The sequence below is a fragment of the Takifugu rubripes genome, chromosome 14, assembly GCF_901000725.2.
Source record: "Takifugu rubripes chromosome 14, fTakRub1.2, whole genome shotgun sequence".
Taxonomy (NCBI): Eukaryota; Metazoa; Chordata; class Actinopteri; order Tetraodontiformes; family Tetraodontidae; genus Takifugu; species Takifugu rubripes.
The window spans coordinates 5,829,433-5,853,465 of record NC_042298.1 but is presented as its reverse complement, the minus strand read 5'-3'; the positions used below and the strand labels follow the sequence as shown (position 1 = coordinate 5,853,465).

Genomic DNA, 24,033 nt, shown 5'->3' with positions numbered 1-24,033 from the left:
GTTTCGGTCTCAATCGAGGGAAATTTTGTAGAGATTTACATCGCATTTGCTTTTGTTTTTTAAATCATAATTGCAAGTGAGAAAACTGCTCTTTAATATCTTAATTGCGGTGCATGGATCATTAAACGGATAAATCAGAGAACAATGGGGACCACTGTAACGATGCGCCAAAACAAAAGGTACGTGGCGATCATGGCTTTATTTTCTATTGTTTACGGGACATCTGCTTCCGTGACACATTATTCAATACCAGAGGAAATTAAAGAAGGATCCGTGGTCGCAAATCTCGCCACAGATCTCGGCCTTGACGTGAAAACGCTGAATCAGAGGAAGATGCGTCTCGACATCATCGCCAATAAGAAATATCTGGATGTGAACAAAGAGACAGGAGAACTGTATGTTGTGGAGAAGATTAACAGAGAATATATATGTCCGACGAAGACAACGACATCTTGCTATCTCGGGTTGGAAGTAATACTAGAAAATCCAGTACGTATTTTTAATATAGAAGTTGAAATTCTGGATATCAACGACAACGCCCCGCAGTTCCGTCGCGACATCATTCATTTAGACATATCTGAAGCGACACCGAGGGGAGAGAGATTCTCTCTCAGTAACGCAGTTGATCCTGATGTTGGAAGTAATTCTTTAAAAACATATCAGCTGAGTGAAAGCGAGCATTTCAATATTGAGGTTCAGGTTGGACGGGAAGGGACAAAATTTCCGGAGTTAATATTAAAAAAGGCTTTAGATCGTGAGCAGCAGTCGGTCCATAATTTAATTCTGACAGCAGTAGATGGAGGGAAACCTGCTCGGTCTGGTACTGCAAGTGTGATAGTTCGAGTTTTGGACACAAATGATAATTCACCTTCTTTTAATAAAAGTAACTATAATTTAGAAATAATGGAAAATTCCCCTATTGGAAGCCTGGTTATTCACCTGAATGCAACAGACTTGGATGAAGGATCAAATTCAGATTTAACATATTCATACAGTTTATACACATCAGAGAAAACACAGGAAACATTTTATTTAAATCCATCCACTGGTGAAATTACAGTTAAAGGACTATTAAACTATGAGGATTTTAAAATTTATGACATGGAGGTGATAGCCACTGATAAAGGAGCCAATAGTTTATCAGGACAGTGTACAATCAAAATTGTAGTTGAAGATATGAACGATAACCACCCAGAAATATCTATCAAGTCATTTCAGACTCCAGTCAATGAAAACATAGATGTAGACACAGTGATAGCTGTAGTTAGTGTGAGTGATAAAGACTCAGGTGATAATGGAGTGGTTGATCTGCATATTCCTGATAAAATGCCTTTTAAACTGAGGCAATCCTCTGATAACTATTATGAATTAGTGGTGTCAGAGCCGTTAGACCGTGAGAAGGTTCCAGAGTACGACATCACTTTCACAGTAACAGACAGAGGCTCTCCTCCTTTATCGGACAATGAAACCATGATGTTGGAGCTGCTGGACATTAATGATAATGTTCCTCACTTCCCTCAGTCATTTTATACGATACGTGTCACTGAGAATAACGCACCGGGGGCCTTGCTCAGTTCTCTGACGGCCTTTGACCCTGACCTCCACGAGAACCAGTATTTAGTTTACTTCATCCTAGAGAAGGAGATCGCCAACACGTCCATGTCCATGTTGTTCTCCATCAACCCAGAGGACGGAAATCTTTACGGGCTGAAAACTTTTGACTACGAGATTGAGAAGGAGTTTCTTTTCCACATTGAGGCCAGAGACTCTGGTTCTCCTCCACTCAGCAGCAACGTGAGCGTCCACATCATTATTGTGGACCAGAACGACAACGCTCCGGTCATTGTGTCTCCGTGGCGTGCGCAGGGCTCTGTGGTGGAGGAAAAGATCCCCAGATCCACTGACAAAGGTTCTCTGGTTGCCAAGGTGATAGCTTTAGACGTGGACTCGGTGCACAACTCCAGGATCACCTACCAGTTACTCCAGGTGACTGACGCCACCTTGTTCAGTCTGGATCAGTACAACGGAGAGATCCGGACCATGAGGATGTTCAGCTACAGAGATCCACGCCACCAGAGACTGGTTGTTGTTGCCAAGGACAACGGGAACCCTGCTCTGTCTGCCACCGTCACCATTAAGCTGTCCACAGTGGAGACTGCTGTTAAAGCCTACTCTGACCTGACTGAGGTTCCTCTGGAATACGACATCTTCTCAGACCTGAACCTGTACCTGGTCATCGGTCTGGGCTCAGTGTCATTTCTGCTGCTCATCACCATCCTGGTCACCATCGTCATCAAGTGTCAGAAACCCAAGGCCAGCAATGCTGCTCCTCCCTGCAGGAACAGTGTGATCAGTGAGAGAAACTCCACCATCGCTGATTCCACTCTGGTGTCCAACGATGCGTACTGGTACAGCCTGTTTCTAGCAGAGACCAGGAAAGGAAAACTGGTGGTTAGACAGCCTGTGCCAAAGGGCTCCAGGTACATCGTGTCCAGTATACCCAGAGGTACAGGAATGACCGACACTAGTGGCTCTGCTCCCTCTACTCTGCAGGTGAGCAAACAAGACACACATTTGCTTTTAGTAATATTTAGGTTTGCATCTTCAACTATTACACTTATTTTACAATTTTAGTATGATTTCCTGTGTCGATAATTTTAAAGTAAAAATATCTGTGTTCAGTATTGGTGATATACAAGGAGTGGCGCTGTTGACTATTAAAATATCAGCTCACAGAGAGGATGAATCTATGTGTGTCAGCTCCGCGGTGCTGAACGCACCAGCAGAAAATCGGCTTCGTTTCGGTCTCAATCGAAGGAAATTTTGAAAAGATTTACATCACATTTGCTTTTATCTTTGAAGTCATAATTGCAAGTGAGAAACTGCTCTTTAATATCTTAATTGCGGTGCATGGATCATTGAACGGATAAATCAGAGAACAATGGGGACCACTGTAACGATGCGCCAAAACAAAAGGTACGTGGCGATCATGGCTTTATTTTCTATCGTTTACGGGACATCTGCTTCGGTGACACATTATTCAATACCAGAGGAAATGAAAGAAGGATCCGTGGTCGCAAATCTCGCCACAGATCTCGGCCTTGACGTGAAAACGCTGAATCAGAGGAAGATGCGTCTCGACATCATCGCCAATAAGAAATATCTGGATGTGAACAAAGAGACAGGAGAACTGTATGTTGTGGAGAAGATAGACAGAGAATATATTTGTACGACAAAATCTTCAGCGTCTTGTTATTTGAAACTAGAAGTAATTCTTGACAACCCAGTACGTATTTTTAACATAGAAGTGGAAATTCTGGATATCAACGACAACGCCCCGCAGTTCCGTCGCGACATCATTCATTTAGACATATCTGAAGCGACACCGAGGGGAGAGAGATTCTCTCTCAGTAACGCAGTTGATCCTGATGTTGGAAGTAATTCTGTAAAAACATATCAACTGAGTGAAAACGAATATTTCATCATTGAGGTCCAAACCGGACGAGACAGTTCAAAATTTGCAGAATTAATTTTAAAAAAGGCTTTAGATCGTGATCAGCAATCTGTCCATAATTTAATTCTGACAGCGGTAGATGGAGGGAAACCTGCTCGGTCTGGTACTGCAAGTGTGATAGTTCGAGTTTTGGACACAAATGATAATTCACCTACTTTTGATAAAAGTAATTATAATTTAGAAATAATGGAAAATTCCCCTATTGGAAGCCTGGTTATTCACCTGAATGCAACAGACTTGGATGAAGGATCAAATTCAGATTTAACATATTCATACAGTTTATACACATCAGAGAAAACACAGCAAATGTTTAATTTAAATCCATCCACAGGTGAAATTACAGTTAAAGGACTATTAAACTATGAGGACTTTAAAATTTATGACATGGAGGTGATAGCCACTGATAAAGGAGCCAATAGTTTATCAGGACAGTGTACAATCAAAATTGTAGTTGAAGATATGAACGATAACCACCCAGAAATATCTATCAAGTCATTTCAGACTCCAGTCAATGAAAACATAGATGTAGACACAGTGATAGCTGTCGTTAGTGTGAGTGATAAAGACTCAGGAGATAATGGAGTGGTTGATCTGCATATTCCTGATAAAATGCCTTTTAAACTGAGGCAATCCTCTGATAACTATTATGAATTAGTGGTGTCAGAGCCGTTAGACCGTGAGAAGGTTCCAGAGTACGACATCACTTTCACAGTAACAGACAGAGGCTCTCCTCCTTTATCGGACAATGAAACCATGACGTTGGAGCTGCTGGACATTAATGATAATGTTCCTCACTTCCCTCAGTCATTTTATACGATACGTGTCACTGAGAATAACGCACCGGGGGCCTTGCTCAGTTCTCTGACTGCCTTTGACCCTGACCTCCACGAGAACCAGTATTTAGTTTACTTCATCCTAGAGAAGGAGATCGCCAACACGTCCATGTCCATGTTGTTCTCCATCAACCCAGAGGACGGAAATCTTTACGCACTGAAAACTTTTGACTACGAGATTGAGAAGGAGTTTCTTTTCCACATTGAGGCCAGAGACTCTGGTTCTCCTCCACTCAGCAGTAACGTGACCGTCCACATCATTATTGTGGACCAGAACGACAACGCTCCGGTCATTGTGTCTCCGTGGCGTGCGCAGGGCTCTGTGGTGGAGGAAAAGATCCCCAGATCCACTGACAAAGGTTCTCTGGTTGCCAAGGTGATAGCTTTGGACGTGGACTCGGTGCACAACTCCAGGATCACCTACCAGTTACTCCAGGTGACTGACGCCACCTTGTTCAGTCTGGATCAGTACAACGGAGAGATCCGGACCATGAGGATGTTCAGCTACAGAGATCCACGCCACCAGAGACTGGTTGTTGTTGCCAAGGACAACGGGAACCCTGCTCTGTCTGCCACCGTCACCATTAAGCTGTCCACAGTGGAGACTGCTGTTAAAGCCTACTCTGACCTGACTGAGGTTCCTCTGGAATACGACATCTTCTCAGACCTGAACCTGTACCTGGTCATCGGTCTGGGCTCAGTGTCATTTCTGCTGCTCATCACCATCCTGGTCACCATCGTCATCAAGTGTCAGAAACCCAAGGCCAGCAATGCTGCTCCTCCCTGCAGGAACAGTGTGATCAGTGAGAGAAACTCCACCATCGCTGATTCCACTCTGGTGTCCAACGATGCGTACTGGTACAGCCTGTTTCTAGCAGAGACCAGGAAAGGAAAACTGGTGGTTAGACAGCCTGTGCCAAAGGGCTCCAGGTACATCGTGTCCAGTATACCCAGAGGTACAGGAATGACCGACACTAGTGGCTCTGCTCCCTCTACTCTGCAGGTGAGCAAACAAGACACACATTTGTGTTCAGTTTTATTTAAGTTTGCATCTTCAACTATTACACTTAATTTACAATTTTAGTATGATTTCATATTTCATACTTTTAAAGTAAAAATATCTGTGTTCAGTATTGGTGATATACAAGGAGTGGCGCTGTTGACTATTAAAATATCAGCTCACAGAGAGGATGAATTTATGTGTGTCAGCTCCGCGGTGCTGAACGCACCAGCAGAAAATCGGCTTCGTTTCGGTCTCAATCGAAGGAAATTTTGAAAAGATTTACATCGCATTTGCTTTTGTTTTTGAAATCATAATTGCAAGTGAGAAAACTGCTCTTTAATATCTTAATTGCGGTGCATGGATCATTAAACGGATAAATCAGAGAACAATGGGGACCACTGTAACGATGCGCCAAAACAAAAGGTACGTGGCGATCATGGCTTTATTTTCTATCGTTTACGGGACATCTGCTTCGGTGACGCACTATTCAATACCAGAGGAAATGAAGGAAGGATCCGTGGTCGCAAATCTCGCCACAGATCTCGGCCTTGACGTGAAAACGCTGAATCAGAGGAAGATGCGTCTCGACACCGTTGCCAATAAGAAATATCTGGATGTGAACAAAGAGACAGGAGAACTGTATGTTGCGGAGAAGATAGACAGAGAATACATTTGCCCGACAAAGATATCTTGTTATCTAAGACTTGAAGCAATACTAGAAAACCCAGTGCGTATTTTTAATATAGAAGTGGAAATTCTGGATATCAACGACAACGCCCCGCAGTTCCGTCGCGACATCATTCATTTAGACATATCTGAAGCGACACCGAGGGGAGAGAGATTCTCTCTCAGTAACGCAGTTGATCCTGATGTTGGAAGTAATTCTGTAAAAACATTTTTCTTGAGAGAAAACGAATATTTTAACATTGAAGTTCAGACAGGAAGAGAGGGAACCAAATTTGCCGATTTAATATTAAAAAAGGCTTTAGATCGTGAGCAGCAGTCTGTCCATAATTTAATTCTGACAGCGGTAGATGGAGGGAAACCTGCACGGTCTGGTACTGCAAGTGTGATCGTTCGAGTTTTGGACACAAATGATAATTCACCTACTTTTGATAAAAGTAACTATAATTTAGCAATAATGGAGAATTCCCCTATTGGAAGCCTGGTTATTCACCTGAATGCAACAGACTTGGATGAAGGATCAAATTCAGATTTAACATATTCATACAGTTTATACACATCAGAGAAAACACAGGAAACATTTTATTTAAATCCATCCACAGGTGAAATTACAGTTAAAGGACTATTAAACTATGAGGATTTTAAAATTTATGACATGGAGGTGATAGCCACTGACAAAGGAGTCAATAGTTTATCAGGACAGTGTTCAATCAAAATTGTAGTTGAAGATATGAACGATAACCACCCAGAAATATCTATCAAGTCATTTCAGACTCCAGTCAACGAAAACATAGATGTAGACACAGTGATAGCTGTCGTTAGTGTGAGTGATAAAGACTCAGGAGATAATGGAGTGGTTGATCTGCATATTCCTGATAAAATGCCTTTTAAACTGAGGCAATCCTCTGATAACTATTATGAATTAGTGGTGTCAGAGCCGTTAGACCGTGAGAAGGTTCCAGAGTACGACATCACTTTCACAGTAACAGACAGAGGCTCTCCTCCTTTATCTGACAATGAAACCATGACGTTGGAGCTGCTGGACATTAATGATAATGTTCCTCACTTCCCTCAGTCATTTTATACGATACGTGTCACTGAGAATAACGCACCGGGGGCCTTGCTCAGTTCTCTGACGGCCTTTGACCCTGACCTCCACGAGAACCAGTATTTAGTTTACTTCATCCTAGAGAAGGAGATCGCCAACACGTCCATGTCCATGTTGTTCTCCATCAACCCAGAGGACGGAAATCTTTACGCATTGAAAACTTTTGACTACGAGATTGAGAAGGAGTTTCTTTTCCACATTGAGGCCAGAGACTCTGGTTCTCCTCCACTCAGCAGCAACGTGAGCGTCCACATCATTATTGTGGACCAGAACGACAACGCTCCGGTCATTGTGTCTCCGTGGCGTGCGCAGGGCTCTGTGGTGGAGGAAAAGATCCCCAGATCCACTGACAAAGGTTCTCTGGTTGCCAAGGTGATAGCTTTAGACGTGGACTCGGTGCACAACTCCAGGATCACCTACCAGTTACTCCAGGTGACTGACGCCACCTTGTTCAGTCTGGATCAGTACAACGGAGAGATCCGGACCATGAGGATGTTCAGCTACAGAGATCCACGCCACCAGAGACTGGTTGTTGTTGCCAAGGACAACGGGAACCCTGCTCTGTCTGCCACCGTCACCATTAAGCTGTCCACAGTGGAGACTGCTGTTAAAGCCTACTCTGACCTGACTGAGGTTCCTCTGGAATACGACATCTTCTCAGACCTAAACCTGTACCTGGTCATCGGTCTGGGCTCAGTGTCATTTCTGCTGCTCATCACCATCCTGGTCACCATCGTCATCAAGTGTCAGAAACCCAAGGCCAGCAAGGCTGCTCCTCCCTGCAGGAACAGTGTGATCAGTGAGAGAAACTCCACCATCGCTGATTCCACTCTGGTGTCCAACGATGCGTACTGGTACAGCCTGTTTCTAGCAGAGACCAGGAAAGGAAAACTGGTGGTTAGACAGCCTGTGCCAAAGGGCTCCAGGTACATCGTGTCCAGTATACCCAGAGGTACAGGAATGACCGACACTAGTGGCTCCGCTCCCTCTACTCTGCAGGTGAGCAAACAAGACACACATTTGTGTTCAGTTTTATTTAAGTTTGCATCTTCAACTATTACACTTAATTTACAATTTTAGTATGATTTCATATTTCATACTTTTAAAGTAAAAATATCTGTGTTCAGTATTGGTGATATACAAGGAGTGGCGCTGTTGACTATTAAAATATCAGCTCACAGAGAGGATGAATCTATGTGTGTCAGCTCTGCTGAACGCACCAGCAGCAAATCGGCTTCGTTTCGGTCTCAATCGAAGGAAATTTTGTAAAGATTTACATCGCATTTGCTTTTGTTTTTGAAATCATAATTGCAAGTGAGAAAACTGCTCTTTAATATCTTAATTGCGGTGCATGGATCATTAAACGGATAAATCAGAGAACAATGGGGACCACTGTAACGATGCGCCAAAACAAAAGGTACGTGGCGATCATGGCTTTATTTTCTATCGTTTACGGGACATCTGCTTCGGTGACACATTATTCAATACCAGAGGAAATGAAAGAAGGATCCGTGGTCGCAAATCTCGCCACAGATCTCGGCCTTGACGTGAAAACGCTGAATCAGAGGAAGATGCGTCTCGACATCATCGCCAATAAGAAATATCTGGATGTGAACAAAGAGACAGGAGAACTGTATGTTGTGGAGAAGATTGACAGAGAACACGTATGCAACACCAAGTCTTCAACATCTTGTTATTTAAAACTAGAAGTAATTCTTGACAACCCAGTACGTATTTTTAACATAGAAGTGGAAATTCTGGATATCAACGACAACGCCCCGCAGTTCCGTCGCGACATCATTCATTTAGACATATCTGAAGCGACACCGAGGGGAGAGAGATTCTCTCTCAGTAACGCAGTTGATCCTGATGTTGGAAGTAATTCTGTTAAAACATATCAACTGAGTGAAAACGAATATTTCATCATTGAGGTCCAAACCGGACGAGACAGTTCAAAATTTGCAGAATTAATTTTAAAAAAGGCTTTAGATCGTGATCAGCAATCTGTCCATAATTTAATTCTGACAGCGGTAGATGGAGGGAAACCTGCTCGGTCTGGTACTGCAAGTGTGATCGTTCGAGTTTTGGACACAAATGATAATTCACCTACTTTTGATAAAAGTAACTATAATTTAGCAATAATGGAGAATTCCCCTATTGGAAGCCTGGTTATTCACCTGAATGCAACAGACTTGGATGAAGGATCAAATTCAGATTTAACATATTCATACAGTTTATACACATCAGAGAAAACACAGGAAACATTTATTTAAATCCATCCACTGGTGAAATTACAGTTAAAGGACTATTAAACTATGAGGATTTTAAAATTTATGACATGGAGGTGATAGCCACTGACAAAGGAGTCAATAGTTTATCAGGACAGTGTACAATCAAAATTGTAGTTGAAGATATGAACGATAACCACCCAGAAATATCTATCAAGTCATTTCAGACTCCAGTCAATGAAAACATAGATATAGACACAGTGATAGCTGTCGTTAGTGTGAGTGATAAAGACTCAGGTGATAATGGAGTGGTTGATCTGCATATTCCTGATAAAATGCCTTTTAAACTGAGGCAATCCTCTGATAACTATTATGAATTAGTGGTGTCAGAGCCGTTAGACCGTGAGAAGGTTCCAGAGTACGACATCACTTTCACAGTAACAGACAGAGGCTCTCCTCCTTTATCGGACAATGAAACCATGATGTTGGAGCTGCTGGACATTAATGATAATGTTCCTCACTTCCCTCAGTCATTTTATACGATACGTGTCACTGAGAATAACGCACCGGGGGCCTTGCTCAGTTCTCTGACGGCCTTTGACCCTGACCTCCACGAGAACCAGTATTTAGTTTACTTCATCCTAGAGAAGGAGATCGCCAACACGTCCATGTCCATGTTGTTCTCCATCAACCCAGAGGACGGAAATCTTTATGGGCTGAAAACTTTTGACTACGAGATTGAGAAGGAGTTTCTTTTCCATATTGAGGCCAGAGACTCTGGTTCTCCTCCACTCAGCAGCAACGTGAGCGTCCACATCATTATTGTGGACCAGAACGACAACGCTCCGGTCATTGTGTCTCCGTGGCGTGCGCAGGGCTCTGTGGTGGAGGAAAAGATCCCCAGATCCACCGACAAAGGTTCTCTGGTTGCCAAGGTGATAGCTTTGGACGTGGACTCGGTGCACAACTCCAGGATCACCTACCAGTTACTCCAGGTGACTGATGCCACCTTGTTCAGTCTGGATCAGTACAACGGAGAGATCCGAACCATGAGGATGTTCAGCTACAGAGATCCACGCCACCAGAGACTGGTTGTGGTTGCCAAGGACAACGGGAACCCTGCTCTGTCTGCCACCGTCACCATTAAGCTGTCCACAGTGGAGACTGCTGTTAAAGCCTACTCTGACCTGACTGAGGTTCCTCTGGAATACGACATCTTCTCAGACCTGAACCTGTACCTGGTCATCGGTCTGGGCTCAGTGTCATTTCTGCTGCTCATCACCATCCTGGTCACCATCGTCATCAAGTGTCAGAAACCCAAGGCCAGCAAGGCTGCTCCTCCCTGCAGGAACAGTGTGATCAGTGAGAGAAACTCCACCATCGCTGATTCCACTCTGGTGTCCAACGATGCGTACTGGTACAGCCTGTTTCTAGCAGAGACCAGGAAAGGAAAACTGGTGGTTAGACAGCCTGTGCCAAAGGGCTCCAGGTACATCGTGTCCAGTATACCCAGAGGTACAGGAATGACCGACACTAGTGGCTCTGCTCCCTCTACTCTGCAGGTGAGAGCTGAGTGTCATGACATTTATTTAAAATTGTTGCAGTTGTCATTTGTTTCGTTTAATCAAAGATATTTGACATTTGTAAAGGTCAAGGGAATACATTTCACAATTAAGTTTTTAAAAACATCGGTATGTTTGTTATATGTGAAAAATTCAAGATTTTCATCATTCGTCTCGATGCGGTGTTTGACAGAGACTGTGAAGAAGCTGTAGGTGACGCTGTTCGCTTTAATAACAACGACCTCCTTCATGACGCAGTCCAAACAAACACAGGAGCTTGTTAGAACCGAATGGGCAGGTCTAAAACGCTGTGGTGTCCTTTTCCTGCGTCAAGATATCAAGGATAGTAACAGGATAAGAATCAGCCTGAAACCTGAAACCGACGTGAAATTATCACATTAACGTGACTGTACATGAAGGGCGGTCGATCTTACTGCGTTAAATCCACTAACGATCATTGGAGACAATTCCAGCAATGCAGACGTGGAAAAGGTACGTGCTGCTACTGTTCTTTTGTTCGTTGTCTCGGAACGTTTCGACTTCCGTGACACATTATTCAATACCAGAGGAAATGAAGGAAGGATCGGTGGTCGCAAATCTCGCCACAGATCTCGGCCTCGCTGTTAAAACGCTGAATCAGAGGAAGATGCGTCTCGACATCATCGCCAATAAGAAATATCTGGATGTGAACAAAGAGACAGGAGAACTGTATGTTGTGGAGAAGATTGACAGAGAATATATTTGTACGACAAAATCTTCAGCATCTTGTTATCTTAAACTGGAAATAACATTAGAGAATCCGCTGCGGATATTTAATATAGAAGTGGAAATTCTGGATATCAACGACAACGCCCCGCAGTTCCGTCGCGACATCATTCATTTAGACATATCTGAAGCGACACCGAGGGGAGAGAGATTCTCTCTCAGTAACGCAGTTGATCCTGATGTTGGAAGTAATTCTGTAAAAACATATCAGCTGAGTCAAAGTCAGTATTTTAATATTGAAGTTCAAACAGGAAGGGACGGCTCAAAATTTGCTGAGTTAATCTTGACAAAAGTTTTAGATCGTGAGCAGCAGTCTGTCCATAATTTAATTCTGACAGCTGTAGATGGAGGGAAACCTGCTCGGTCTGGTACTGTCACCATTGTTGTTCATGTTTTGGACACAAATGATAATTCACCTACGTTTGATAAAAGTAACTATAATTTAGCAATAATGGAGAATTCCCCTATTGGAAGCCTGGTTATTCACCTGAATGCAACAGACTTGGATGAAGGATCAAATTCAGATTTAACATATTCATACAGTTTATACACATCAGAGAAAACACAGGAAACATTTCATTTAAATCCGTCCACTGGTGAAATTACAGTTAAAGGACTATTAAACTATGAGGATTTTAAAATTTATGACATGGAGGTGATAGCCACTGATAAAGGAGCCAATAGTTTATCAGGACAGTGTACAATCAAAATTGTAGTTGAAGATATGAACGATAACCACCCAGAAATATCTATCAAGTCATTTCAGACTCCAGTCAATGAAAACATAGATGTAGACACAGTGATAGCTGTCGTTAGTGTGAGTGATAAAGACTCAGGAGATAATGGAGTGGTTGATCTGCATATTCCTGATAATATGCCTTTTAAACTGAGGCAATCCTCTGATAACTATTATGAATTAGTGGTGTCAGAGCCGTTAGACCGTGAGAAGGTTCCAGAGTACGACATCACTTTCACAGTAACAGACAGAGGCTCTCCTCCTTTATCGGACAATGAAACCATGACGTTGGAGCTGCTGGACATTAATGATAATGTTCCTCACTTCCCTCAGTCATTTTATACGATACGTGTCACTGAGAATAACGCACCGGGGGCCTTGCTCAGTTCTCTGACGGCCTTTGACCCTGACCTCCACGAGAACCAGTATTTAGTTTACTTCATCCTAGAGAAGGAGATTGCCAACACGTCCATGTCCATGTTGTTCTCCATCAACCCAGAGGACGGAAATCTTTACGGGCTGAAAACTTTTGACTATGAGATTGAGAAGGAGTTTCTTTTCCACATTGAGGCCAGAGACTCTGGTTCTCCTCCACTCAGCAGTAACGTGACCGTCCACATCATTATTGTGGACCAGAACGACAACGCTCCGGTCATTGTGTCTCCGTGGCGTGCGCAGGGCTCTGTGGTGGAGGAAAAGATCCCCAGATCCACTGACAAAGGCTCTCTGGTTGCCAAGGTGATAGCTTTGGATGTGGACTCGGTGCACAACTCCAGGATCACCTACCAGTTACTCCAGGTGACTGATGCCACCTTGTTCAGTCTGGATCAGTACAACGGAGAGATCCGGACCATGAGGATGTTCAGCTACAGAGATCCACGCCACCAGAGACTGGTTGTGGTTGCCAAGGACAACGGGAACCCTGCTCTGTCTGCCACCGTCACCATTAAGCTGTCCACAGTGGAGACTGCTGTTAAAGCCTACTCTGACCTGACTGAGGTTCCTCTGGAATACGACATCTTCTCAGACCTGAACCTGTACCTGGTCATCGGTCTGGGCTCAGTGTCATTTCTGCTGCTCATCACCATCCTGGTCACCATCGTCATCAAGTGCCAGAAACCCAAGGCCAGCAATGCTGCTCCTCCCTGCAGGAACAGTGTGATCAGTGAGAGAAACTCCACCATCGCTGATTCCACTCTGGTGTCCAACGATGCGTACTGGTACAGCCTGTTTCTAGCAGAGACCAGGAAAGGAAAACTGGTGGTTAGACAGCCTGTACCAAAGGGCTCCAGGTACATCGTGTCCAGTATACCCAGAGGTACAGGAATGACCGACACTAGTGGCTCTGCTCCCTCTACTCTGCAGGTATGGCAATACCTATACTACTACTGCTCATATGTCTCGATAATATTTGCAATGATGGTTATGTAAAAGACAATTTTACGCTATAACTAATTTCTTCATTTACATGTATATTTGAGACCAATTTCCTTTTCCTTGCAAGCAAAATGAATTACAATGATTACCCCCTTTTTTTCAAATAAGTGTAATTGGAGATATAGATAATCTCTAAAACATTAGTTTTACACCAACATATTTACAGAGATGAGCAATAGAGCAACACATTTAAGGATTTATTGAAAATAAATAACCCCAAAAATGTGACATTGCAAACAGAATTAGTTTTCAGACAAAGTTTTGTCGTCTGTCCACCAATCTCCTCACAGTAGTCAAGGGCTGCTTCACCTTAACCATCTAAAATGATAATTCATAAATAACAGCTTAAGTCTTCAATATCGAATCAAATAAATGTAGGCTTTAGTTTTGTGACTAGTTAATCACAGTTGTCACCCTTTTGAGATATAATTTTATCGTTCACTGATTCCCTCGATGTCGACACTGAAATTTAATTCAATATATTATTTCCTTTCAACACAAGCGGCCTTAGAAATCTTTACACGTGCAAAATCTACAAAACACAATTCATGTCGCTGCTCTCCAGCAAAACTGACTGCGCTCCTTGGTTGCTGATGTCACTCTATCTGGACGATGATTGGACGCTGAGCAAGCAGCCGTTTCAGACGTCAAACTGCTGGTCACAGAATACAGAAACGCTGGTCTTGCAGACTTTCAATGACTTGAATCCCTCGGTGGTCGGATTTTTACTGATTGGACGTAGGAGTGTGGCAATTTTTGTGGAAGGAATTTCAAAAATGGTTCGTAAACGTCTTCCTCGTTTCCAGCCGGGGTATGTTTCACTATCTCTCTTTATCTCTGTCTTTGTGAACGTGGCGGTCGCCGTCACGCATTATTCTATTCCTGAAGAAATGGAGGAAGGTTCTGTGGTGGCTAATTTAGCCACGGATTTGGGATTAGACGTGAAAACACTGAATGAGCGAAAAATACGTGTCGACGTTGTGGGTAATAAAAAATACCTCGACATCAACAAAGACACGGGAGAGTTAGTCGTCTCCGAAAGAATTGATAGAGAATTTCTATGCCCTTCGAGGACGACGACCTCGTGCTTTATCAGGTTAGACGCCACAATTGAAAATCCAATAAGGATGTTTAACATTGAGGTGGAAATTATGGACATTAATGACAACGCTCCACATTTCCGACGAGGAACGATGCATTTGGACATCTCCGAATCGAGCTCCGTGGGTGAGAGATTCTCCTTGAATAATGCTGCAGATCCAGATGTTGGAAGCAATTCCGTTAAAGATTATCACCTGAGCGCAAGTGAGCATTTTTCAATAAATATTCAGACCGGAAGGGACGGGACCAAGTTTGCAGATTTGATTCTGACCAAAGCTTTAGACAGAGAGCTGCAGGCTGTTCACAACCTGATCCTGACTGCGGTGGACGGTGGAGTTCCCACGCGCACAGGAACAGCCAGCATCGTTGTGCGCGTACTTGACGTGAACGACAACGCCCCTTCATTTGGCAAAGACAAATATGTGGTAGATGTGATGGAGAACTCTCCAATAGGCAGCTTAGTCATCAAGCTGAACGCCACTGATCTAGACGAAGGCTCCAATTCTGACGTAGTTTATTCTTATAGTTTATACACATCAGAGAGAACGCAGCAGATATTTAATTTAAATGCAGAAAATGGTGAAATCAGGGTGAGAGAGATGATCAATTACGAAGATCTAAAACTTTATGAAATGGAGATAATTGCCAGTGATAAGGGGACTAATCTCTTAACCGGTCAGTGTAAAGTGACGATTCAGGTGACAGATATGAACGATAACCACCCAGAAATATCTATCAAGTCATTTCAAAGCCCAGTGAAAGAAAACATAGATGTAGACACAGTGATAGCTGTCGTTAGTGTGAGTGATAAAGACTCAGGTGATAATGGAGTGGTTGATCTGCATATTCCTGATAAAATGCCTTTTAAACTGAGGCAATCCTCTGATAACTATTATGAATTAGTGGTGTCAGAGCCGTTAGACCGTGAGAAGGTTCCAGAGTACGACATCACTTTCACAGTAACAGACAGAGGCTCTCCTCCTTTATCGGACAATGAAACCATGACGTTGGAGCTGCTGGACATTAATGATAATGTTCCTCACTTCCCTCAGTCATTTTATACGATACGTGTCACTGAGAATAACGCACCGGGGGCCTTGCTCAGTTCTCTGACGGCCTTTGACCCTGACCTCCACGAGAACCAGTATTTAGTTTACTTCATCCTAGAGAAGGAGATCGCCAACACGTCCATGTCCATGTTGTTCTCCATCAACCCAGAGGACGGAAATCTTTACGGGCTGAAAACCTTTGACTATGAGATTGAGAAGGAGTTTCTTTTCCACATTGAGGCCAGAGACTCTGGTTCTCCTCCACTCAGCAGCAACGTGAGCGTCCACATCATTATTGTGGACCAGAACGACAACGCTCCGGTCATTGTGTCTCCGTGGCGTGCGCAGGGCTCTGTGGTGGAGGAAAAGATCCCCAGATCCACTGACAAAGGCTCTCTGGTTGCCAAGGTGATAGCTTTAGATGTGGACTCGGTGCACAACTCCAGGATCACCTACCAGTTACTCCAGGTGACTGACGCCACCTTGTTCAGTCTGGATCAGTACAACGGAGAGATCCGGACCATGAGGATGTTCAGCTACAGAGATCCACGCCACCAGAGACTGGTTGTTGTTGCCAAGGACAACGGGAACCCTGCTCTGTCTGCCACCGTCACCATTAAGCTGTCCACAGTGGAGACTGCTGTTAAAGCCTACTCTGACCTGACTGAGGTTCCTCTGGAATACGACATCTTCTCAGACCTGAACCTGTACCTGGTCATCGGTCTGGGCTCAGTGTCATTTCTGCTGCTCATCACCATCCTGGTCACCATCGTCATCAAGTGTCAGAAACCCAAGGCCAGCAAGGCTGCTCCTCCCTGCAGGAACAGTGTGATCAGTGAGAGAAACTCCACCATCGCTGATTCCACTCTGGTGTCCAACGATGCGTACTGGTACAGCCTGTTTCTAGCAGAGACCAGGAAAGGAAAACTGGTGGTTAGACAGCCTGTGCCAAAGGGCTCCAGGTACATCGTGTCCAGTATACCCAGAGGTACAGGAATGACCGACACTAGTGGCTCCGCTCCCTCTACTCTGCAGGTATGGAAATAAATCCAATCCTCTGTTTTCTATCTTTTTATATTGGCAATTGTGGACTTGTAATCTAGAGGAAGCCGTGATTTTCGCTCCTTCTTGGCCTTCATATAAGTATGCACTTCAATTTTAAATTATAATTTATTTTTGCTTGAAAAGAAAATCCAGTAACTCAATCTTAAACATAATTTTTGCCCCGTCTTTGGTAATAATAATGACTTTAAATTTAGCTGCAGAGTGTATAAGCAAACATTTAATCTGTATAAGTATTCACAACTCAGAGGGACTTTATTTCTAATTCAAACATGATATTTGTGCCTTAAACAGTAAATTTAAATAAATTCATTTTCACTCATTATATACATGTACATTAAATCCCTTTCACTCTAAAATCAGTTGCATTTATATATTTTCACACTACTTTAACTCAAATTACGTTTACTATCATCATAAGCAAGCAACAAGCGCCCTGACCTTTCAAAAGTGTTCACTCTGTGTTTCTTTGGTTTTATCTGGGTGGTTTAGAATGCAAAAATGCACCTATAGGCACATAAATGTGATCAACCTATATTTAAAATGCTTCACTGCTGTATTTAAGCCTAAATCTTTGTCTTATTAATTTATTCTGAAATAAACACAAGATCAATCAGAGTACACCTATTAAACCACGAAACATGGATGATTTCAGCTTTTAAATCTAATTTGTTATGACAAATCTGGAAAAGTAATTGGAATAAAATGATTCATACCTGTAAAAAATAGCTTTATTTCAATTAAAGTGTTATAAGGTCAGCAATTGAATGAAAAGGTGAAATACCAAAAACCCCTTGCAATGTCTGAAATATTCATTAGGTGCTGCAGTTTCAGAATTTTTATATATATATATATATATATACATCATTTTAACGTACTGATTTGAAAAGATCATCATCTTCAGGTTTCAGTCTTTGTTTTGCCCGCAGTTGATGCTCCTATATTTTACCTATAAATTGAGTCACGCACTGACGTGGCTTCTGTACCCCAGTTTTCCTGCTCGGTTTGCTCAGGCGTCACACCTGCTCAGAGTTTCCCCTGTTAAATAGTTTCTTTACAGTCTCAGTGGACTTTTCTGATTTCCATTTAGCTTCATATCTGCGTCTCACTTCACATCTGCAAACTTTACACTATTTACATAATTGTAACAATCGCGGAACATCACAAAATTCCCGTCTGCTTAACAGCTCTTCAGCTGCGTAAAATACCACATCTAAAAGATAACGCGCCTTTGGTCTGAAATTCACAGCAGGCCTGCTCCTGTGGTCGGAGAGATGGGCGGTGGCTGTTTTTGGAACCGTTGTGTAAAAATCTTCACTGTTGTCTTCTGTTTGGAATACATGTCGCAACTTGTACTGGGGAGTTGGCATAAGAGGGGGTGTTACGTCATGGCTGACGCATGCTTGCATTCCTTTGCACAGACTGGCTGGAACTCATTATTAGGAAATAAAAAATGCATTTCAAGATTTTGTAAAAGTTGTTTCGATCCTAAAAAAAGTTGTAAAGACTGGAACCACACAACGTTCGTCGCTGCTCCCCCAAGAAATAACAACATGTGAGGTCACCGATCACCAAGACATTTGATTGGATGAAGCGCGGTCGGATCTTCGTCACTCTTGGGCTGTCCGTGAAATATCTCCTTACTCTTCGTTCATCTGTACTAGCTCCAGAACGGCTTCAAGCAGACGTCTTATCACAAAAAGGAAACCTTACAATGGCTCTTCAGGTCAGATTGTCATGCGGGGGACGGTGCAATTGCCTTCTTCTGCTCTTTTCCGTCATCGCGACGGCGGTGGTCGCCGTCACGCATTATTCTATTCCTGAAGAAATGGAGGAAGGTTCTGTGGTGGCTAATTTAGCCACAGATTTGGGATTAGACGTGAAGACGCTGAGGGGAAGAAAAATGCGTGTCGATGTTGTGGGGAACAAAAAATACCTAGACATAAACAAGGAAACGGGCGAGCTCTTTATTCTTGAGAGGATCGATAGAGAATTGTTGTGCCCTCTAAAAACGACTACACACTGCTTTTTGAAATTAGATGCCACGATTGAAAATCCAATAAGGATGTTTAACATTGAGGTGGAAATTATGGACATTAATGACAACGCTCCACATTTCCGACGAGGAACGATGCATTTGGACATCTCCGAATCGAGCTCCGTGGGTGAGAGATTCTCCTTGAATAATGCTGCAGATCCAGATGTTGGAAGCAATTCCGTTAAAGATTATCACCTGAGCGCAAGTGAGCATTTTTCAATAAATATTCAGACCGGAAGGGACGGGTCAAAGTTTGCAGATTTGATTCTGACCAAAGCTTTAGACAGAGAGCTGCAGGCTGTTCACAACCTGATCCTGACTGCGGTGGACGGTGGAGTTCCCACGCGCACAGGAACAGCCAGCATCGTTGTGCGCGTACTTGACGTGAACGACAACGCCCCTTCATTTGGCAAAGACAAATATGTGGTAGATGTGATGGAGAACTCTCCAATAGGCAGCTTAGTCATCAAGCTGAACGCCACTGATCTAGACGAAGGCTCCAATTCTGACGTAGTTTATTCTTATAGTTTATACACATCAGAGAGAACGCAGCAGATATTTAATTTAAATGCAGAAAATGGTGAAATCAGGGTGAGAGAGATGATCAATTACGAAGATCTAAAACTTTATGAAATGGAGATAATTGCCAGTGATAAGGGGACTAATCTCTTAACTGGTCAGTGTAAAGTGACGATACAGGTGACAGATATGAACGATAACCACCCAGAAATATCTATCAAGTCATTTCAGACTCCAGTCAATGAAAACATAGATATAGACACAGTGATAGCTGTAGTTAGTGTGAGTGATAAAGACTCAGGAGATAATGGAGTGGTTGATGTGCATATTCCTGATAATATGCCTTTTAAACTGAGGCAATCCTCTGATAACTATTATGAATTAGTGGTGTCAGAGCCGTTAGACCGTGAGAAGGTTCCAGAGTACGACATCACTTTCACAGTAACAGACAGAGGCTCTCCTCCTTTATCGGACAATGAAACCATGACGTTGGAGCTGCTGGACATTAATGATAATGTTCCTCACTTCCCTCAGTCATTTTATACGATACGTGTCACTGAGAATAACGCACCGGGGGCCTTGCTCAGTTCTCTGACTGCCTTTGACCCTGACCTCCACGAGAACCAGTATTTAGTTTACTTCATCCTAGAGAAGGAGATCGCCAACACGTCCATGTCCATGTTGTTCTCCATCAACCCAGAGAATGGAAATCTTTACGCACTGAAAACTTTTGACTACGAGATTGAGAAGGAGTTTCTTTTCCACATTGAGGCCAGAGACTCTGGTTCTCCTCCACTCAGCAGTAACGTGACCGTCCACATCATTATTGTGGACCAGAACGACAACGCTCCGGTCATTGTGTCTCCGTGGCGTGCGCAGGGCTCTGTGGTGGAGGAAAAGATCCCCAGATCCACTGACAAAGGTTCTCTGGTTGCCAAGGTGATAGCTTTAGACGTGGACTCGGTGCACAACTCCAGGATCACCTACCAGTTACTCCAGGTGACTGACGCCACCTTGTTCAGTCTGGATCAGTACAACGGAGAGATCCGGACCATGAGGATGTTCAGCTACAGAGATCCACGCCACCAGAGACTGGTTGTTGTTGCCAAGGACAACGGGAACCCTGCTCTGTCTGCCACAGTCACCATTAAGCTGTCCACAGTGGAGACTGCTGTTAAAGCCTACTCTGACCTGACTGAGGTTCCTCTGGAATACGACATCTTCTCAGACCTGAACCTGTACCTGGTCATCGGTCTGGGCTCAGTGTCATTTCTGCTGCTCATCACCATCCTGGTCACCATCGTCATCAAGTGTCAGAAACCCAAGGCCAGCAATGCTGCTCCTCCCTGCAGGAACAGTGTGATCAGTGAGAGAAACTCCACCATCGCTGATTCCACTCTGGTGTCCAACGATGCGTACTGGTACAGCCTGTTTCTAGCAGAGACCAGGAAAGGAAAACTGGTGGTTAGACAGCCTGTGCCAAAGGGCTCCAGGTACATCGTGTCCAGTATACCCAGAGGTACAGGAATGACCGACACTAGTGGCTCTGCTCCCTCTACTCTGCAGGTAGAAATACTTGTGTAATGCAAATTAATCCTGATATAATATTTTCTTCAAACAATAAAAACAACAGTGACACAGTGGATCATCACATACTTATAGCAATAGCAAATTTACACATTTTATTATGAGTCACTTAAACCAGATGATGGTGGTTTTCCTTTTGTATCATTTTTGTTTCTAAGTTATATTTTTTGTTCTATCTATCTATCTATCTATCTATCTGTCTATCTGTCTGTCTGTCTGTCTGTCTGTCTGTCTGTCTGTCTGTCTGTCTGTCTGTCTGTCTGGTAAGTATGATTTTAAAGAAATAAATCTGTCGCCAGTTGACACTAACCTCTTTCTCATCTTTTCTGCTGTATTTTCCAGTATTAACAGTTTAAACTACTTCAACACTGATGTTGTGACCATAACAAATTTTCAACATTAAATCCCTCTTGTGTTTGCAAAGATCTGACCATTGAAATACCTGTTTTGTTTCTCTCCCCACTCTAAAGTACCCTAAATGAAGGAAGTCCACTCTACAGCTGGAGGTATGCAGGAGTCTCTCCCCCCCACTGAGGATTAATTTCAGTCACTGTTTACAGAACTTTAGGTTTTAGTTCATGTGTTTGTGTGCTTGTAGTTGGAAACAAAAATGTATTTGTTATTACATTTTGTCTTGGTTTGTTTTTAGGGATTTTTTTTTTCCACAAAAAATCTGCTTAGATGATAGCATATACTGTAAATTACCTCTGATAACCCCATAATCACATCAGTCTCATTCCTAATACTCACTAAGCATCTATTTTCCCATTTTTTTGCTCAGTTTGACAGAAGAGAAACCTTTTTTATTGACTCCATGATTATGTAAATCTCTGACATTTATAATTAATAATACACAGGGACATACAGAATCTCAACAAAAATATATTCATCTTAGCTCAACCTCTCTGAAGATCAGTCATGACAGATTTTTTAAGCCAATTATATCATTTTATTTAACCTTTTGCATGTGCACCCCTTGCTGACCAACATTTGCCCTGTTTTTAATGTTTATAAAATAGAAACAATCAAGTATACTTTGGTTTGGATAACATTTTTATATTATTTTCTTCCACTGCCTTCACAAACAGTTATTTTTTGTTAGTTTCCAGGCAGATATCATGTAAAGAATGACCCAATTCCTAATGCAGGAAAGGTGCAAAGTGAAACCAGCCACCCAGTTACCTAGCAACCACTCTCCTTTAGTAATAGTGGAGCATGATATTCATTGATAGATCCCTGCTGCCTCACCTCTATGTTCCAGGATACCTTCCAATCTCTCTCTTCTGCCTGAAGCCCCTGTCTGAATGACAGACGTCGGATGCATGAGATTTGTCGAGCCTGGCCAGTCACAGGACTGTGTGCCTCCATTTAACTGTATCTATTTCTCTGATTCACAGGCATCCACCAGCAGCAGCGGCAGCAGCAGCAGCAGCAGCAGCAATTCCAAATAAGGCCCCACCTTCAGCTGCAGCCTGGAGTGACTGACAGAGAGGGGAACCTCATGCCGCATCTACCCTGCGTGATCTCGTATCTACTCCTCCGTAACACCCAATGGACCCGTGGTGTCTCCTTCATTTTTAGAGAATATAAAAAAGCCAATCACCAATATGTTTCTCTCTGTACGGCGTGCATGATCAGACTGCATGGCTTCAACCATACTACAGACTTCATGAAGAACTTCTGAAAGCACAAAATCTAAAAGATGCAGACTGAAAAGGGGGGGAAAAGGTATGTATATAAAAAGAAGCCTGGATGAGGACTAAAATGCACACGGGATTATTGATGCCTCTAAGAGTCTCTTTCCCCTCTTTAAAAGTGAAACATGTGGGATGATGTTTTAAATTCCTGAGGTTTGTCCGGCTCCATAAGAAACACCATCAATGCGTAAAAAAATACACTTATCAAAGCGAAACAGCACAAATAACTAAATGTTTGTAGCACCATCATATATTATTGCGGTATGAGGCAAAAGGTAGTGTGCATTTTATAAATGTGGTAGTTTTTTGTAGGTTTGTTTGTAATCTGTGCTTTGTATACAAAATAGGCCGATGGTATGTCTGAGAGAGGATGTAGAGAGGTTGTGTTACACATCAGGTCAGATAAAAGTGTGTCTTCATCTTATTTGCCTTTCAGTTTGCATGACTCATCTTAAGATCTCTGACAGATTTCATGACAGGATGTTTTTCTTCAGTTTTGCCTCACTCGGGTGCTTCATGCCTTCTGTATATATAATACAGTGAAATCTCCTTTTTCCTCATCTTCAGCATTTCCGGAGGTTCAAGATGAACCTTCTGAGCAGAACATGAGGGTTTAGTTGTTATTCTCTGATACTGTATCGACCCTGTTGTTGACTTCACTCCATCAAAACAGTGCTTCTATTTATGACTCCTGTATAAACAATACGTATTGCCATATGTAACACTTACATTACAGTATAGATATGTCTGTCTGTACTTTGAAATATCTTTTTTGTCGATATTATCTTGGGGTTTTGAAAGTGAACAAAAAGTCCAGTGCCATCAGATTTCTGAGCCACCAAGTGTCATCACATGATATTAACGCAGAACGCACTGAATTACTTATAACACATTTTAATGGTTTACAGGCAAACATACACAGTATAAGTGCTTTTGTACAGTGGTACTTTTATGGCTCAGTATGTGGTAACCTGTATAATATGGGCTCATCTGTATGCTCTGATGTGTGTGACCTATCAAATACTGAAACATAATAAATCAACAAGACTCATGAAGTACTGTCTGAATAATTGGGATCAAAAGATCAGGAGAAGGAACATGAGAAATGGG

The 24,033-nt window shown here is 42.8% G+C and overlaps 5 protein-coding genes across 6 annotated transcripts; all 5 read left to right on the top strand.

Moving 5' to 3' along the window:
- Nucleotides 1–54: 54 nt before the first annotated feature.
- On the top strand, nt 55–2,649 carry LOC101075349 (protocadherin alpha-C2-like). The gene has a single exon (XM_029846901.1). The coding sequence runs from the start codon at nt 145–147 to the stop codon at nt 2,632–2,634; it is 2,490 nt and encodes an 829-aa protein (XP_029702761.1). The 5' UTR covers nt 55–144; the 3' UTR covers nt 2,635–2,649.
- Nucleotides 2,650–2,701: 52 nt separating this feature from the next.
- Nucleotides 2,702–5,446, top strand: LOC105419607 (protocadherin alpha-C2-like). Its single transcript, XM_029846902.1, has one exon. It carries the CDS (start codon nt 2,942–2,944, stop codon nt 5,429–5,431), a length of 2,490 nt encoding a protein of 829 aa, XP_029702762.1. The 5' UTR covers nt 2,702–2,941; the 3' UTR covers nt 5,432–5,446.
- Nucleotides 5,447–8,565: 3,119 nt separating this feature from the next.
- Nucleotides 8,566–13,869, top strand: LOC115252293 (protocadherin alpha-C2-like). Its single transcript, XM_029846904.1, is given in 3 exon segments — nt 8,566–9,407; nt 9,410–10,932; nt 13,799–13,869. Coding segments are annotated over 3 exon segments (2,424 nt in total). The 5' UTR covers nt 8,566–8,572; the 3' UTR covers nt 13,865–13,869.
- Nucleotides 13,870–14,394: 525 nt separating this feature from the next.
- Nucleotides 14,395–17,211, top strand: LOC115252292 (protocadherin beta-16-like). The gene has a single exon (XM_029846898.1). It carries the CDS (start codon nt 14,419–14,421, stop codon nt 17,065–17,067), a length of 2,649 nt encoding a protein of 882 aa, XP_029702758.1. The 5' UTR covers nt 14,395–14,418; the 3' UTR covers nt 17,068–17,211.
- An 850-nt stretch (nt 17,212–18,061) lies between these two features.
- On the top strand, nt 18,062–23,978 carry LOC101072343 (protocadherin alpha-C2-like). Of its 2 annotated transcripts, XM_029846900.1 has the most exons (3): nt 18,062–21,205; nt 21,697–21,732; nt 22,624–23,978. In XM_029846900.1, the coding sequence occupies exons 1-2, from the start codon at nt 18,671–18,673 to the stop codon at nt 21,706–21,708; spliced, it is 2,547 nt and encodes an 848-aa protein (XP_029702760.1). In that variant the 5' UTR covers nt 18,062–18,670; the 3' UTR covers nt 21,709–21,732; nt 22,624–23,978. The 2 variants fall into 2 exon arrangements, with proteins under 2 accessions (XP_029702760.1, XP_029702759.1); XM_029846899.1 differs by lacking the exon at nt 21,697–21,732.
- Nucleotides 23,979–24,033: the final 55 nt, after the last annotated feature.

Bases quoted from the DNA above. Each gene is read 5' to 3' on its own strand.
- LOC101075349 (XM_029846901.1), top strand. From the start codon at position 145: ATGGGGACCACTGTAACGATGCGCCAAAACAAAAGGTACGTGGCGATC.
- LOC105419607 (XM_029846902.1), top strand. From the start codon at position 2,942: ATGGGGACCACTGTAACGATGCGCCAAAACAAAAGGTACGTGGCGATC.
- LOC115252292 (XM_029846898.1), top strand. From the start codon at position 14,419: ATGTCGCTGCTCTCCAGCAAAACTGACTGCGCTCCTTGGTTGCTGATG.
- LOC101072343 (XM_029846899.1), top strand. From the start codon at position 18,671: ATGAAGCGCGGTCGGATCTTCGTCACTCTTGGGCTGTCCGTGAAATAT. The intron at 21,206-22,623 runs GTAGAAATACTT...TCTGATTCACAG, and splicing joins CTGCTCCCTCTACTCTGCAG to GCATCCACCAGCAGCAGCGG.